This window comes from Liolophura sinensis, chromosome 8, assembly GCF_032854445.1.
Source record: "Liolophura sinensis isolate JHLJ2023 chromosome 8, CUHK_Ljap_v2, whole genome shotgun sequence".
Lineage (NCBI taxonomy): Eukaryota > Metazoa > Mollusca > Polyplacophora > Chitonida > Chitonidae > Liolophura > Liolophura sinensis.
In genome coordinates, this window is record NC_088302.1 from 57,518,289 (window position 1) to 57,532,166 (window position 13,878).

General features: G+C 44.0%; 1 protein-coding gene across 2 annotated transcripts in view; it reads left to right on the forward strand.

The window, feature by feature from the left end:
* The first annotated feature begins 1,856 nt into the window (after nucleotides 1-1,856).
* LOC135472124 (RING finger protein 150-like) overlaps nucleotides 1,857-13,878 on the forward strand; it is a 46,233-nt gene continuing 34,211 nt past the window's right edge. For both annotated transcript variants that reach the window (XR_010444498.1, XM_064751482.1), the window contains exon 1: nucleotides 1,857-2,499. Coding sequence is in view for 1 of the 2 variants with exons in the window: in XM_064751482.1 (XP_064607552.1) it covers nucleotides 1,992-2,499 (508 nt within the window). In the remaining variant the exon portion in view is untranslated. The remainder of the gene's footprint in view (nucleotides 2,500-13,878) is intronic.

Here is a 13,878-nt window from a genome sequence, read left to right on the forward strand (position 1 = left end):
GGGTGAAAACCTTTTCACCTAGGTGAGAAGGTTTTAACCTAGATGAAAACTGTTTTCACCCGGGTGAAAAGCTTTTTAACCCAGGTGGAAACTGTTTTTTCACATGATACCAAATGCCTCGTTCTGGTCCAAAAATGGTGGAAAATCGTGTTCATCAGGTACGTCGTGTGACAACAGATAGCAGATAATTTCGTTTATTTGTTTACTTGGTTGTCGTTTTACACCGACGACGAGAACGAGGCTTCTTGCATCACGTGAGTTTCCACCTAAGTTAAAACGTTTTCACCCAAGTGGAAACCTAAGAAAAAGTTACAAAAGTTAAGAAGTCGTATATGGACCTTTTGCTAAACGGTCCTTGCGAGGAACTCGGATGCTCGATGCTATCATATGGAATTCATAATTCATTTTTCAGAGAGATTCAGAACTATTGACATTTTACTGATTTTTTTCGAAATAACTATAGGGGAGAAAATAACTATAGGGGAACTATAATTTGTTTACTTTAAAAGTTAGAAGCTTAAAATTTCATTTGATATCCGGATGTTAAAATATGAACTCAGTTTGTCTTATAATAAACATTTGAGTATCTGTGCGTTGTCATGGATATTGGTCTTGTGAACACTCTCCTTTGAAATGTTTCGACGCCGAGATTTCCAAGAAAGATAAACGGGGGATGAATACCCCCGACCAAACAACCCTCCGTTAAATCCTCGCTCTGAGTGATAACGGGTTAGGCCAACAGTTTCGTCGATCTGATAACGAATTCATTCCTTACCAGGAAACAATGCAGCACCCATCACTGAGCGGACGGACTGAACGGGAGTTTTATTTATTTCTTTTTCGTTTTAGGGGCCTGACATAAATCCCGAATGGTTTCAGTTTCTCACTTCAGGAAGGCTAAACATTTTTTTATTACCGGCATATCCATCCATTCATGACTCGCTATATTATTGACATCTTAATATCGCCAGTTAATAAACACTTAGTTCGTTTTCGTTCGATGAACTCATTGTCAGAAAACAGTTGGGAGTTGGGAGCATTATGGCTAATTTTTGTTTTGTTTGATTATATTTTGGCAACATTAATGTTCCTGTAATACGTACGTCATACTGTATCGATGGTTGTATATACACATATAGGCACACCGATGACGGTATACGGGCTTAGGCCTATAGGGGAAAAGATTGATTATAGCCATTAGGCCATTAACTTATCTTCTTTCTCCACGAATGAACAGTACCTGTACCGGTACGTAAAGACAAGTGTGTTTTGACGATATAGGAATAGGGCTTATCATTGTCGAATTCATGAAAATAAAGTATCCTATGGTAGGCTACTTCGAGGTAGGCCTATGAACACGAATTGTGGTGATATATTGCAGATCATAAAGAGAAGATCGCGAGGGAAATTGAATTCGGAATATTTAGCCTTATTGCTCAGTGATAATTTGGTAAGGAAACGGACGCTGACATAGGCTTATACCTGCAGTCATTGGCAGCCTGAATAAGTAGGCCTAAACGTAGGCCTGCTTCTGGTCAGCCAACACAATTATAAATGATGATCGCTTTTATTTTCCCTTTACTACATTTGATATTTATATATTGGATTTCATAATTTCAAGATGTATTTATTAGTGTACCAGGACTTGTCAGCGAAAGACATTCCGTTATTTCACCACGGCATGCTCGGTAGTGTAGTCTGGTACGCTAGGCTAACCATGGAGGTACATATAGACTTCCATTGTCTAACTGAAAGCCGAGACTATAGGGGACGTGCGGATGGCAAAGTTTATAGAGGGCGCCACTGCGGCCGATGTCATAAATCCATGTGACGTAAATGCTCCAAACAATGTCGACGGACAGAGTAGGAGATGGGAGAAAATAATCGGCACGTCTTTTGGCTTCGTTTTACCTTTCCTGATGTAGGGTGTCGGATTCTGCCTGACCGGAATATACATATAACAGTGTGAATCATTCAGAGGAAAAGAAATAATGATTTACATCAGTCTGTTGTATTTGACAGTCTGGTATATGCAGGCGATTCTGCGGTTGAATCCAAGATGGTGGTGCGCCTGTATTTTGTGGGTGTTACTTCTGCTACCAGCTAGAAGCCGTAGTGACATGTACGATAGCGCCCGATCAAACGAAAAGCCGTCATACTCTGCAATTGTCAATATTACATTCAAAGATTCTACTACTGGAGAATCCAAATCTGAAAAAATGAACGGGCGATATGGCCTGAACAGTCTAGTGGAATCGGAGACAGGGATTGTGGTACATGTGCGATCTCGACCGCCCAACTCAGCTGTCACCAACTACGGCTGCTATCCATTTTTTGAGAACGAGATACCGTCAGAACGCTGGGTGGCGCTCATCGAGAGAGGAGAGTGCCAGTTCTCTGATAAAATCAAGAATGCTGCCAAAAAATATAATGCCTCGGCCGTGGTGATATATAACAATGTCAGTGACAATAGTAAGGACGTAAACATGGAACATGAAGGTATTGAAACTTGAGTGTGTTTTGTTGTGAGAGCCTGATAGATGTGACTCGATGTCGTGGTTTTTGTCATGTCTTCACAACTGTCCCATCATGTCTTTGTTTTTGTATTCGTCCTGGTATAGGCATTGTACATGTGTCAGGAATCAGCAAATCAAGATGTCATGGTTTTGGCTGCGGCTTTATGTCGGGAGGTTGATCAGGGGTTGTGGTTTCCCAAGTGTTTTGCGTACTTGTCATCCTGATAAGTTTCACGTGTAAGAGCACACAAGATGTGGGTTCAATTCCGGTCACAGGCCGTCGTATCAAATTAATAGGTCATCTGTACTTATACTCTGCTATACTTATACTCTGTTAGCTTACCTTTGACCTGATCAAAATTAAGGGTTGGAAATGCCGGCCCGCCTATCATTGCTGAAATCATGCTAATAAAGCACACTGCCACCATTTATGACAGTCATCTCTGTTCAGCATACTCATATTTTTCTCATAAAGGACACGTTATCACCTATCATGAGGATTAGACTACTTTTCTCGCAAATCACAATGATGGGAATCCCATGCACCTTGATTGACACTTGTATACATGACCTGGCTTCAGTATTTGGGGCCAGTATTGAATGCCATATTGTGGAATCTTACCCTTTAGTCCACAGATTACCATCTCCAGATATGGCAGATTATTGTTGTATTATGGTCTAGAAAAGATGTCAGAGCCGAAAGGCTGAGGTTTTGGAGGGGCAGAGTGTAATAAGGGGGCACAGCCATATTAACTGGGGATAAGGGGGCTGCAGGCCCTTGACTCATTGAAAACAATGTGTGATTTCTGCAATTCCTCTTTAATCTTGCAAAGTGATGCTGACTAATTATTTTATTCTAAATAAAAGGCATTTAGTTTTAAGCATATTACATCAATTCATAAATTGCAAATTATTGAGGCTTTACCCTATTAACATTCATTCTATGTGGTAGAACAAGATCAGTTCACATTTAATTGAAGGAGAGGATTGTGAAGCATTTATGTACAGAACTTGAAAACTTTTCAGGTGCTCTTTGACCTTGCCCTTCCTAAGCATTTTAAATCTCTCACTTGGCCATGTATAGCTGCCATATGAAGCACAAGTGTTAAACTTTTCACAGAGTTTAGAGAAAAGTACTGAGGCTGTTTGCTGGGTATTCTCAGTGAATTCCTCTTTAATAAGCAACCAATCAAAGTTCTGCACAAGGCTGGCATTTTCCCCAACTAAATGCTTAAAGTTGTTGTTAACTTTGGGTTTTTGTACAGTTGACACTGGCACATCAGTTTGGCTGTGAATTTCCTCAGTTGGAGTTTTGACTGCTGAATGATAGTCGGATTCTTCAATAAAGTCAGAACTTGTCCCGAGGCAATGAAGTGCCAACCTTTAGCTGAGGCTGCCTTGTCATGGACTCGTTTTTCTGCCCTTCTTGAGCTACCCGGCTTATTGCTTGTAGGCCTTCGTTTTGAGACACTAAAAATAAAGGAAATTGAACTGCTGTAAAACGCTTCACGCACGTGCTCAGGCAGTGTTTTAACTCTTCATTATTCAGTTTTTACAAGGTAGAGCACTTCTTCTGCAATACGACGAACTGAATCCCCAACCAGGGAAAATGACACAACATATCTAGCATCACATTGCAGGACATTGTAGCAGACACTTGTACATCTTGTAACTTGCGGGCGGAGTTTCATCTTTTGAAATACTGGTTGGAAAGAAAGAAAGGAAGCAGAGTGCAATAACCTTTTTAAGAAGGGCGTCAGGGTGCAGTTTTATAAGGGCAGGGCACTGTGTTCTAGAAATGCCTAACAAGGTGTTTGGATATCTGGGAAAATATACTGTCTCAGGTACATTCAGTTAGAGAACAGATTATGTTCATGTTGCTGTCCAATGTTTGTTATTGACCATTTCTCTGATTTTGAATTGTTAATTGTGAAGAGCAGATACTTCATGACCCTCTACCTGTTCCGTACATTCAAACAGTAACATGAACTTCTGCGTACTGTATGACCATATGACAGGGTTGGATGACCTGTTCTTGGCAGCCATTTGTGTATGAAGGGTTTGGATGACGAGGTCTTAGTGGCGATCTGTGTACTGTATGGCCATATGACAGGGTTGGATGACCTGCTCTTGCCAGCCTTCTGTGTACTGTATGGACATATGAAGGGGTTGGATGACCTGCTGTTGGCGGCCATCTTTGTACTGTGTGGACATTATGAAGGGGTTGGATGATCTGTTCTTGGGAGCCTTCTGTGTACTGTATGGCCATATGATGGGGTTGGATGATCTGTTCTTGGCAGCCTTCTGTGTACTGTATGACCGTAGGAAGGGTTGGGATGACTAGTTCTTAGTGGCGATCTGTGTACTGTATGACCATAGGAAGGGTTTGGATGACTAGGTCTCAGTGGCCATCTGTGTACTGTATGACCATAGGAAGGGTTTGGATGACGAGGTCTCTGTGGTCACCTGTGTACTGTATGACCATAGGAAGAGTTTGGATGACTAGGTCTCAGTGGCCATCTGTGTACTGTATGAGCATAGGAAGGGTTTGGATGACTAGGTCTCAGTGGCCACCTGTGTACTGTATGAGCATAGGAAGTGTTTGGATGACTAGGTCTCAGTGGCCATCTGTGTACTGTATGAGCAAAGGAAGGGTTTGGATGACTAGGTCTTAGTGGCCACCTGTGTACTGTATGACCATAGGAAGGGTTTGGATGACTAGGTCTCAGTGGCCATCTGTGTACTGTATGACCATAGAAAGGGTTGGGATGACCATGTCTCAGTGGCCACCTGTGTACTGTATGATCATAGGAAGGGTTAGGATGACCATGTCTCAGTGGCCACCTGTGTACTGTATGACCATAGGAAGGGTTTGGATGACTAGGTCTCAGTGGCCATCTGTGTACTGTATGACCATAGGAAGGGTTTGGATGAGTAGTTCTTAGTGGCGATCTGTGTACTGTATGGACATTTGAAGGGGTTGGATGACCATGTCTCAGTGGCCATCTGTGTAGTGTATGAGCATAGGAAGGGTTTAGATGACTAGGTCTCAGTGCCCATCTGTGTACTGTATGACCATAGGAAGGGTTTGGATGACTAGTTCTTAGTGGCGATCTGTGTACTGTATGACCATAGGAAGGGTTTGGATGACCATGTCTCAGTGGCCACCTGTGTACTGTATGACCATAGGAAGGGTTTGGATGACTAGTTCTTAGTGGCGATCTGTGTATTGTATGAGCATAGGAAGGGTTTGGATGACTAGGTCTCAGTGGACATCTGTGTACTGTATGACCATAGGAAGGGTTTGGATGACTAGGTCTCAGTGGCCACTTGTGTACTGTATGACCATAGGAAGGGTTTGAATGACTAGGTCTCAGTGGCCACCTGTGTACTGTATGACCATAGGAAGGGTTTGGATGACTAGGTCTTAGTGGCCACCTGTGTACTGTATGAGCATAGGAAGGGTTGGGATGACTAGGTCTCAGTGGCCATCTGTGTACTGTATGACCATAGAAAGGGTGGGGATGACCAGGTCTCAGTAGGTCTCAGTGGCCATCTGTGTACTGTATGAGCATAGGAAGGGTTGGGATGACTAGGTCTCAGTGGCCATCTGTATACTGTATGACCATAGGAAGGGTTGGGATGACTAGGTCTCAGTGGCCACCTGACTACTGTATGACCATAGGAAGGGTTTGGATGACTAGGTCTCAGTGGCCATCTGTGTACTGTATGACCATAGGAAGGGTTGGGATGACCAGGTCTCAGTGGCCATCTGTGCACTGTATGAGCATAGGAAGGGTTTGGATGACTAGGTCTTAGTGGCCACCTGTGTACTGTATGAGCATAGGAAGGGTTTGGATAACTAGGTCTTAGTGGCCATCTGTATAGTGTATGGACATTTGAAGGGGTTGGATGACCATGTCTCCGTGGCCACCTGTGTACTGTATGACCATAGGAAGGGTTTGGATGACCATGTCTCAGTGGCCACCTGTGTACTGTATGAGCATAGGAAGGGTTTGGATGACTAGGTCTTAGTGGCGATCTGTGTACTGTATGGACATTTGAAGGGTTTGGATGACTAGGTCTCAGTGGCCATCTGTGTACTGTATGAGCATAGGAAGGGTTTGGATGACTAGTTCTTAGTGGCGATCTGTGTACTGTATGACCATAGGAAGGGTTTGGATGACTAGTTCTTAGTGGCGATCTGTGTACTGTATGACCATAGGAAGGGTTGGGATGACCATGTCTCCGTGGCCACCTGTGTACTGTATGACCATAGGAAGGGTTGGGATGACCAGGTCTCAATGGCCACCTGTGTACTGTATGACCATAGGAAGGGTTTGGATGACCATGTCTCAGTGGCCATCTGTGTACTATATGAGCATAGGAAGGGTTTGGATGACTAGGTCTTAGTGGCCATCTGTGTACTGTGTGGACATATGAAGGGGTTGGATGATCTGTTCTTGGCAGCCTTCTGTGTACTGTATGAGCATAGGAAGGGTTTGGATGACTAGATCTGGGTGGCCATCTGTGTACTGTATGAGCATAGGAAGGGTTTGGATGAGTAGTTCTCAGTGGCCACCTGTGGACTGTATGACCATAGGAAGGGTTTGGATGACTAGGTCTTAGTGGCTACCTGTGTACTGTATGAGCATAGGAAGGGTTTGGATGACTAGGTCTCAGTGGCCATCTGTGTACTGTATGACCATAGGAAGGGTTGGGATGACTAGGTCTCAGTGGCCATCTGTGTACTGTATGGACATTTGAAGGGGTTAGATGACCATGTCTCAGTGGCCACCTGTGTACTGTATGACCATAGGAAGGGTTGGGATGACTAGGTCTCAGTGGCTATCTGTGTTCTGTATGACCATAGGAAGAGTTTGGATGACCATGTCTCAGTGGCCATCTGTGTACTGTATGAGCATAGGAAGGGTTTGGATGACTAGGTCTCAGTGGCCACCTGTGTACTGTATGACCAAAGGAAGGGTTTGGATGACCTGGTCTCAGTGGCCATCTGTGTACTGTATGAGCATAGGAAGGGTTTGGATGACAAGGTCTCAGTGGCCATCTGTGTACTGTATGACCATAGGAAGGGTTTGGATGACTAGTTCTCAGTGGCCATCTGTGTACTGTATGAGCATAGGAAGGGTTTGGATGACTAGGTCTCAGTGGCCACCTGTGTACTGTATGAGCATAGGAAGGGTTTGGATGACTAGGCCTTAGTGGCCATCTGTGTACTGTATGGACATTTGAAGGGGTTAGATGACCATGTCTCAGTGTACTGTATGACCATAGGAAGGGTTTGGATGACCATGTCTCAGTGGCCACCTGTGTACTGTATGACCATAGGAAGGGTTTGGATGACTAGGTCTTAGTGGCGGTCTGTGTACTGTATGGACATTTGAAGGGTTTGGATGACTAGGTCTCAGTGGCCATCTGTGTACTGTATGAACATAGGAAGGGTTTGGATGACTAGGTCTTAGTGGCCATCTGTGTACTGTATGACCATAAGAAGGGTTGGGATGACCATGTCTCAGTGGCCACCTGTGTACTGTATGACCATAGGAAGGGTTGGGATGACTAGGTCTCAATGGCCACCTGTGTACTGTATGACCATAGGAAGGGTTTGGATGACCATGTCTCAGTGGCCATCTGTGTACTGTATGAGCATAGGAAGGGTTTGGATGACTAGGTCTTAGTGGCCATCTGTGTACTGTGTGGACATATGAAGGGGTTGGATGATCTGTTCTTGGCAGCCTTCTGTGTACTGTATGAGCATAGGAAGGGTTTGGATGACTAGATCTGGGTGGCCATCTGTGTACTGTATGAGCATAGGAAGGGTTTGGATGACTAGTTCTCAGTGGCCACCTGTGGACTGTATGACCATAGGAAGGGTTTGGATGACTAGGTCTTAGTGGCCACCTGCGTACTGTATGAGCATAGGAAGGGTTTGGATGACTAGGTCTCAGTGGCCATCTGTGTACTGTATGACCATAGGAAGGGTTGGGATGACTAGGTCTCAGTGGCCATCTGTGTACTGTATGGACATTTGAAGGGGTTAGATGACCATGTCTCAGTGGCCACCTGTGTACTGTATGACCATAGGAAGGGTTTGGATGACTAGGTCTCAGTGGCTATCTGTGTTCTGTATGACCGTAGGAAGAGTTTGGATGACCATGTCTCAGTGGCCATCTGTGTACTGTATGAGCATAGGAAGGGTTTGGATGACTAGGTCTCAGTGGCCACCTGTGTACTGTATGACCAAAGGAAGGGTTTGGATGACCTGGTCTCAGTGGCCATCTGTGTACTGTATGAGCATAGGAAGGGTTTGGATGACAAGGTCTCAGTGGCCATCTGTGTACTGTATGACCATAGGAAGGGTTTGGATGACTAGTTCTCAGTGGCCATCTGTGTACTGTATGAGCATAGGAAGGGTTTGGATGACTAGGTCTCAGTGGCCACCTGTGTACTGTATGAGCATAGGAAGGGTTTGGATGACTAGGCCTTAGTGGCCATCTGTGTACTGTATGGACATTTGAAGGGGTTAGATGACCATGTCTCAGTGTACTGTATGACCATAGGAAGGGTTTGGATGACCATGTCTCAGTGGCCACCTGTGTACTGTATGACCATAGGAAGGGTTTGGATGACTAGGTCTTAGTGGCCATCTGTGTACTGTATGGACATTTGAAGGGTTTGGATGACTAGGTCTCAGTGGCCATCTGTGTACTGTATGAACATAGGAAGGGTTTGGATGACTAGGTCTCAGTGGCCATCTGTGTACTGTATGACCATAGGAAGGGTTTGGATGACCATGTCTCAGTGGCCATCTGTGTACTGTATGAGCATAGGAAGGGTTGGGATGACTAGGTCTCAGTGGCCATCTGTGTACTGTATGACCATAGGAAGGGTTAGGATGACCATGTCTCAGTGGCCACCTGTGTACTGTATGACCATAGGAAGGGTTTGGATGACTAGGTCTCAGTGGCCATCTGTGTACTGTATGACCATAGGAAGGGTTTGGATGAGTAGTTCTTAGTGGCGATCTGTGTACTGTATGGACATTTGAAGGGGTTGGATGACCATGTCTCAGTGGCCATCTGTGTAGTGTATGAGCATAGGAAGGGTTTAGATGACTAGGCCTCAGTGCCCATCTGTGTACTGTATGAGCATAGGAAGGGTTTGGATGACTAGTTCTTGTGGCCACCTGTGTACTGTATGACCATAGAAAGGGTTGGGATGACCATGTCTCAGTGGCCACCTGTGTACTGTATGACCATAGGAAGGGTTTGGATGACCAGGTCTCAGTGGCCATCTGTGTACTGTATGACCATAGGAAGGGTTTGGATGACTAGGTCTCAGTGGCCATCTGTGTACTGTATGACCATAGGAAGGGTTTGGATGACTAGTTCTTAGTGGCGATCTGTGTACTGTATGACCATAGGAAGGGTTGGGATGACCATGTCTCAGTGGCCACCTGTGTACTGTATGACCATAGGAAGGGTTTGGATGACTAGTTCTCAGTGGCCATCTGTGTACTGTATGAGCATAGGAAGGGTTTGGATGACTAGGTCTCAGTGGCCACCTGTGTACTGTATGAGCATAGGAAGGGTTTGGATGACTAGGCCTTAGTGGCCATCTGTGTACTGTATGGACATTTGAAGGGGTTAGATGACCATGTCTCAGTGTACTGTATGACCATAGGAAGGGTTTGGATGACCATGTCTCAGTGGCCACCTGTGTACTGTATGACCATAAGAAGGGTTTAGATGACTAGGTCTTAGTGGCGATCTGTGTACTGTATGGACATTTGAAGGGTTTGGATGACTAGGTCTCAGTGGCCATCTGTGTACTGTATGAACATAGGAAGGGTTTGGATGACTAGGTCTCAGTGGCCATCTGTGTACTGTATGACCATAGGAAGGGTTTGGATGACCATGTCTCAGTGGCCATCTGTGTACTGTATGAGCATAGGAAGGGTTGGGATGACTAGGTCTCAGTGGCCATCTGTGTACTGTATGAGCATAGGAAGGGTTTGGATGACCAGGTCTCAGTGGCCATCTGTGTACTGTATGACCGTAGGAAGGGTTTGGATGACTAGGTCTTAGTGGCCATCTGTGTACTGTATGACCATAGGAAGGGTTTGGATGACCATGTCTCAGTGGCCATCTGTGTACTGTATGACCATAGGAAGGGTTAGGATGACCATGTCTCAGTGGCCACCTGTGTACTGTATGACCATAGGAAGGGTTTGGATGACTAGGTCTCAGTGGCCATCTGTGTACTGTATGACCATAGGAAGGGTTTGGATGAGTAGTTCTTAGTGGCGATCTGTGTACTGTATGGACATTTGAAGGGGTTGGGATGACCATGTCTCAGTGGCCATCTGTGTAGTGTATGAGCATAGGAAGGGTTTAGATGACTAGGCCTCAGTGCCCATCTGTGTACTGTATGAGCATAGGAAGGGTTTGGATGACTAGTTCTTGTGGCCACCTGTGTACTGTATGACCATAGAAAGGGTTGGGATGACCATGTCTCAGTGGCCACCTGTGTACTGTATGAGCATAGGAAGGGTTTGGATGACCAGGTCTCAGTGGCCATCTGTGTACTGTATGACTATAGGAAGGGTTTGGATGACTAGGTCTCAGTGGCCACCTGTGTACTGTATAAGCATAGGAAGGGTTTGGATAACTAGGTCTTAGTGGCCATCTGTATACTGTATGGACATTTGAAGGGGTTGGATGACCATGTCTCAGTGGCCACCTGTTTACTGTATGACCATAGGATGGGTTTGGATGACCATGTCTCAGTGGCCACCTGTGTACTGTATGAGCATAGGAAGGGTTTGGATGACTAGGTCTTAGTGGCGATCTGTGTACTGTATGGACATTTGAAGGGTTTGGATGACTAGGTCTCAGTGGCCACCTGTGTACTGTATGAGCATAGGAAGGGTTTGGATGACCTGGTCTCAGTGGCGATCTGTGTACTGTATGAGCATAGGAAGGGTTTGGATGACTAGGTCTCAGTGGCCATTTGTGTACTGTATGACCATAGGAAGGGTTTAGATGACTAGGTCTCAGTGGCCATCTGTGTACTGTATGGACATTTGAAGGGGTTGGATGATCTGTTCTTGGCAGCCTTCTGTGTACTCTATGGACATTTGAAGGGGTTGGATGACCTGCTATTAGTGGCCATCTGATTACCATATGGCCATAGTAAGGGTTAGGATGATCTGCTCTTGGCGGCCATCTGTGTACTGTATGGCCATATGAAGGGTGGCTTATAATGAACTTTCGTGTCAACAGGTTTCTTTTTTGGATGATCAGGTTACGCCCTATGCATATATTTTTAATGGCCATATCTTGAAATGCATGTAATTCTGTGTAGGCTTTTGTGGAAACAGTGTGGCTGTGTGGAAATAGTCTGGCTTATTGGAAACAGTGTAACTTTATGGAAACAGTGTAGTTTTGTGGAAACAGTGTAGATGTGTGGAAATAGTCTGGTTTATTAGAAACAGTGTAACTTTGTGGAAACCCTGTAGTTTTGTGGATATAGTCTGGCTTATTGGAAACAGTGTAACTTTATGGAAACAGTTTAGTTTTGTGGAAACAGTGTAGATGTGTGGAAAAAGCCTGGCTTATTAGAAACAGTGTAACTTTGTGGAAACAGTGTAGTTTTGATGTGTAACTCTTACATTTCATTTACACAGCTTAATGTGCCTTGGATTTAGAATAAATTACTGTGTGCTAGAATGGAAGAAACCGAAGCCTGATTGATTCACTGTCCATACACTGTGATTTCTCACCCTGCATTAAAAAAAAAACGGCTTTGGCGCAGTGTCTGGAAAGCGGAATGAGATTTACATAACAATACTTGAAGGAGTTCAAGAATCAATGTATATGTAGGCATTTTCATTTTCCTGTCTCCCCCTACCCCAACCTGTCTTTTTTCTCTGTACTAGTGAACCTGTAACTTTTGAGGAGTTCAGACTTGGTAGAATTCAAATGACCTTAGAGGTAGAGCTTTGTCAGCTCTTGCATTCAGCTTCATAGTGTATGAACCAGGCCATTGGTGAAGGCTGACAAAACAATTATCAGTTGTTGAAACAAAATGACATCTAACAATCTAGACTTGTTGCTAAAATGACCATGATTCACCTGTGACATGTTTAAAAATTCAGAGTGTTTTGAACATTTTCACTGACCATTTGACAGTCACATTTCATAAATTTCACTGTTGTTTTTTGTAGAGAGAGGCATTTAACTTTAAAGTAAAACCATGTACAGTATGTATGTAAAAAAAAACTGTCCCTGTTTACAGAAATAAAAGTACATGTAATTGGTTGTGCCCTCCTCTTGAAAAGAGGATGATATCTAGTGATTACTTGTTCTGTGGCTCAGGTTTCTATAATTTGATCATATCTTGAAAAGAGAAAGAGAGTGTAGTGATTACTTGTTCTTTGGTGGTATCTAATTGGAGCAAATTTAGTTGAGAAACTTGTTGCATCATGGTTGTTGCATATTTTTGGTCTGTCAGATTAATGTCAGTCCATCTGTGCATTTATGTTTTTTATTGAAATAATTTGTAGCATATTAAATTCCTTTTGAATATGATTATTTCAGATAGATTCTAGTTTGATAAGCTCTTTACAGTGAGATGTGTGTTTTGACACTGTGCATTGTGGCCTACTATGGAGAATTTTCAGTCTTCTCTCTTATAAATACTTTATAATAGAAAAACATTTGCTGTTAGATCGTGACTTTAGCACGATGTGAAATCACATGATCACGTTCAGTGGATCAGGATCACAAAGCTTCAGGGTAATGCTGTGTGTGGTCAGAAGTCATCGTCGTGTCGCTTCGTGTTGTGCTGTATGAAGGACATGAAGGATTGTGACCTGTAGATGTTATAGGTGGGTTACAGCTGTGTAGCTGGATCAGGCTAGACACATTGTGGCTGTGACTGCTACAGCTTTTATTGGATTCCAGTATCAGGAAGATGGGTCGAGATTTATTCATCTATTTTTACCAGTTCTTGTCTGGAATATTTACTGTACAAGGATAGAAATCTACTTGTTAGGCCTTGTGCACATCCCTGTCTGTCCGCGGCTGGCCTCCTACATGCAGCCTGGGCATTTAGATGCTTATGATCCACATCCAACATAGCATAAGCTGTTGTACGTATATGTACATGTAACTCACTGAATCTCATCATCTTGGTTACCATGGTGATCGGGAATATTGACTAACCTCACCTGTACTTGGATGTTTATGAGGGCCAGCTAATTGATGGCAGCACACCTGCGGGAAAAAAATAGTCATCAAAGGGAATAAGTTCGCATCGCCAGTGTTTTTCGTTCCCA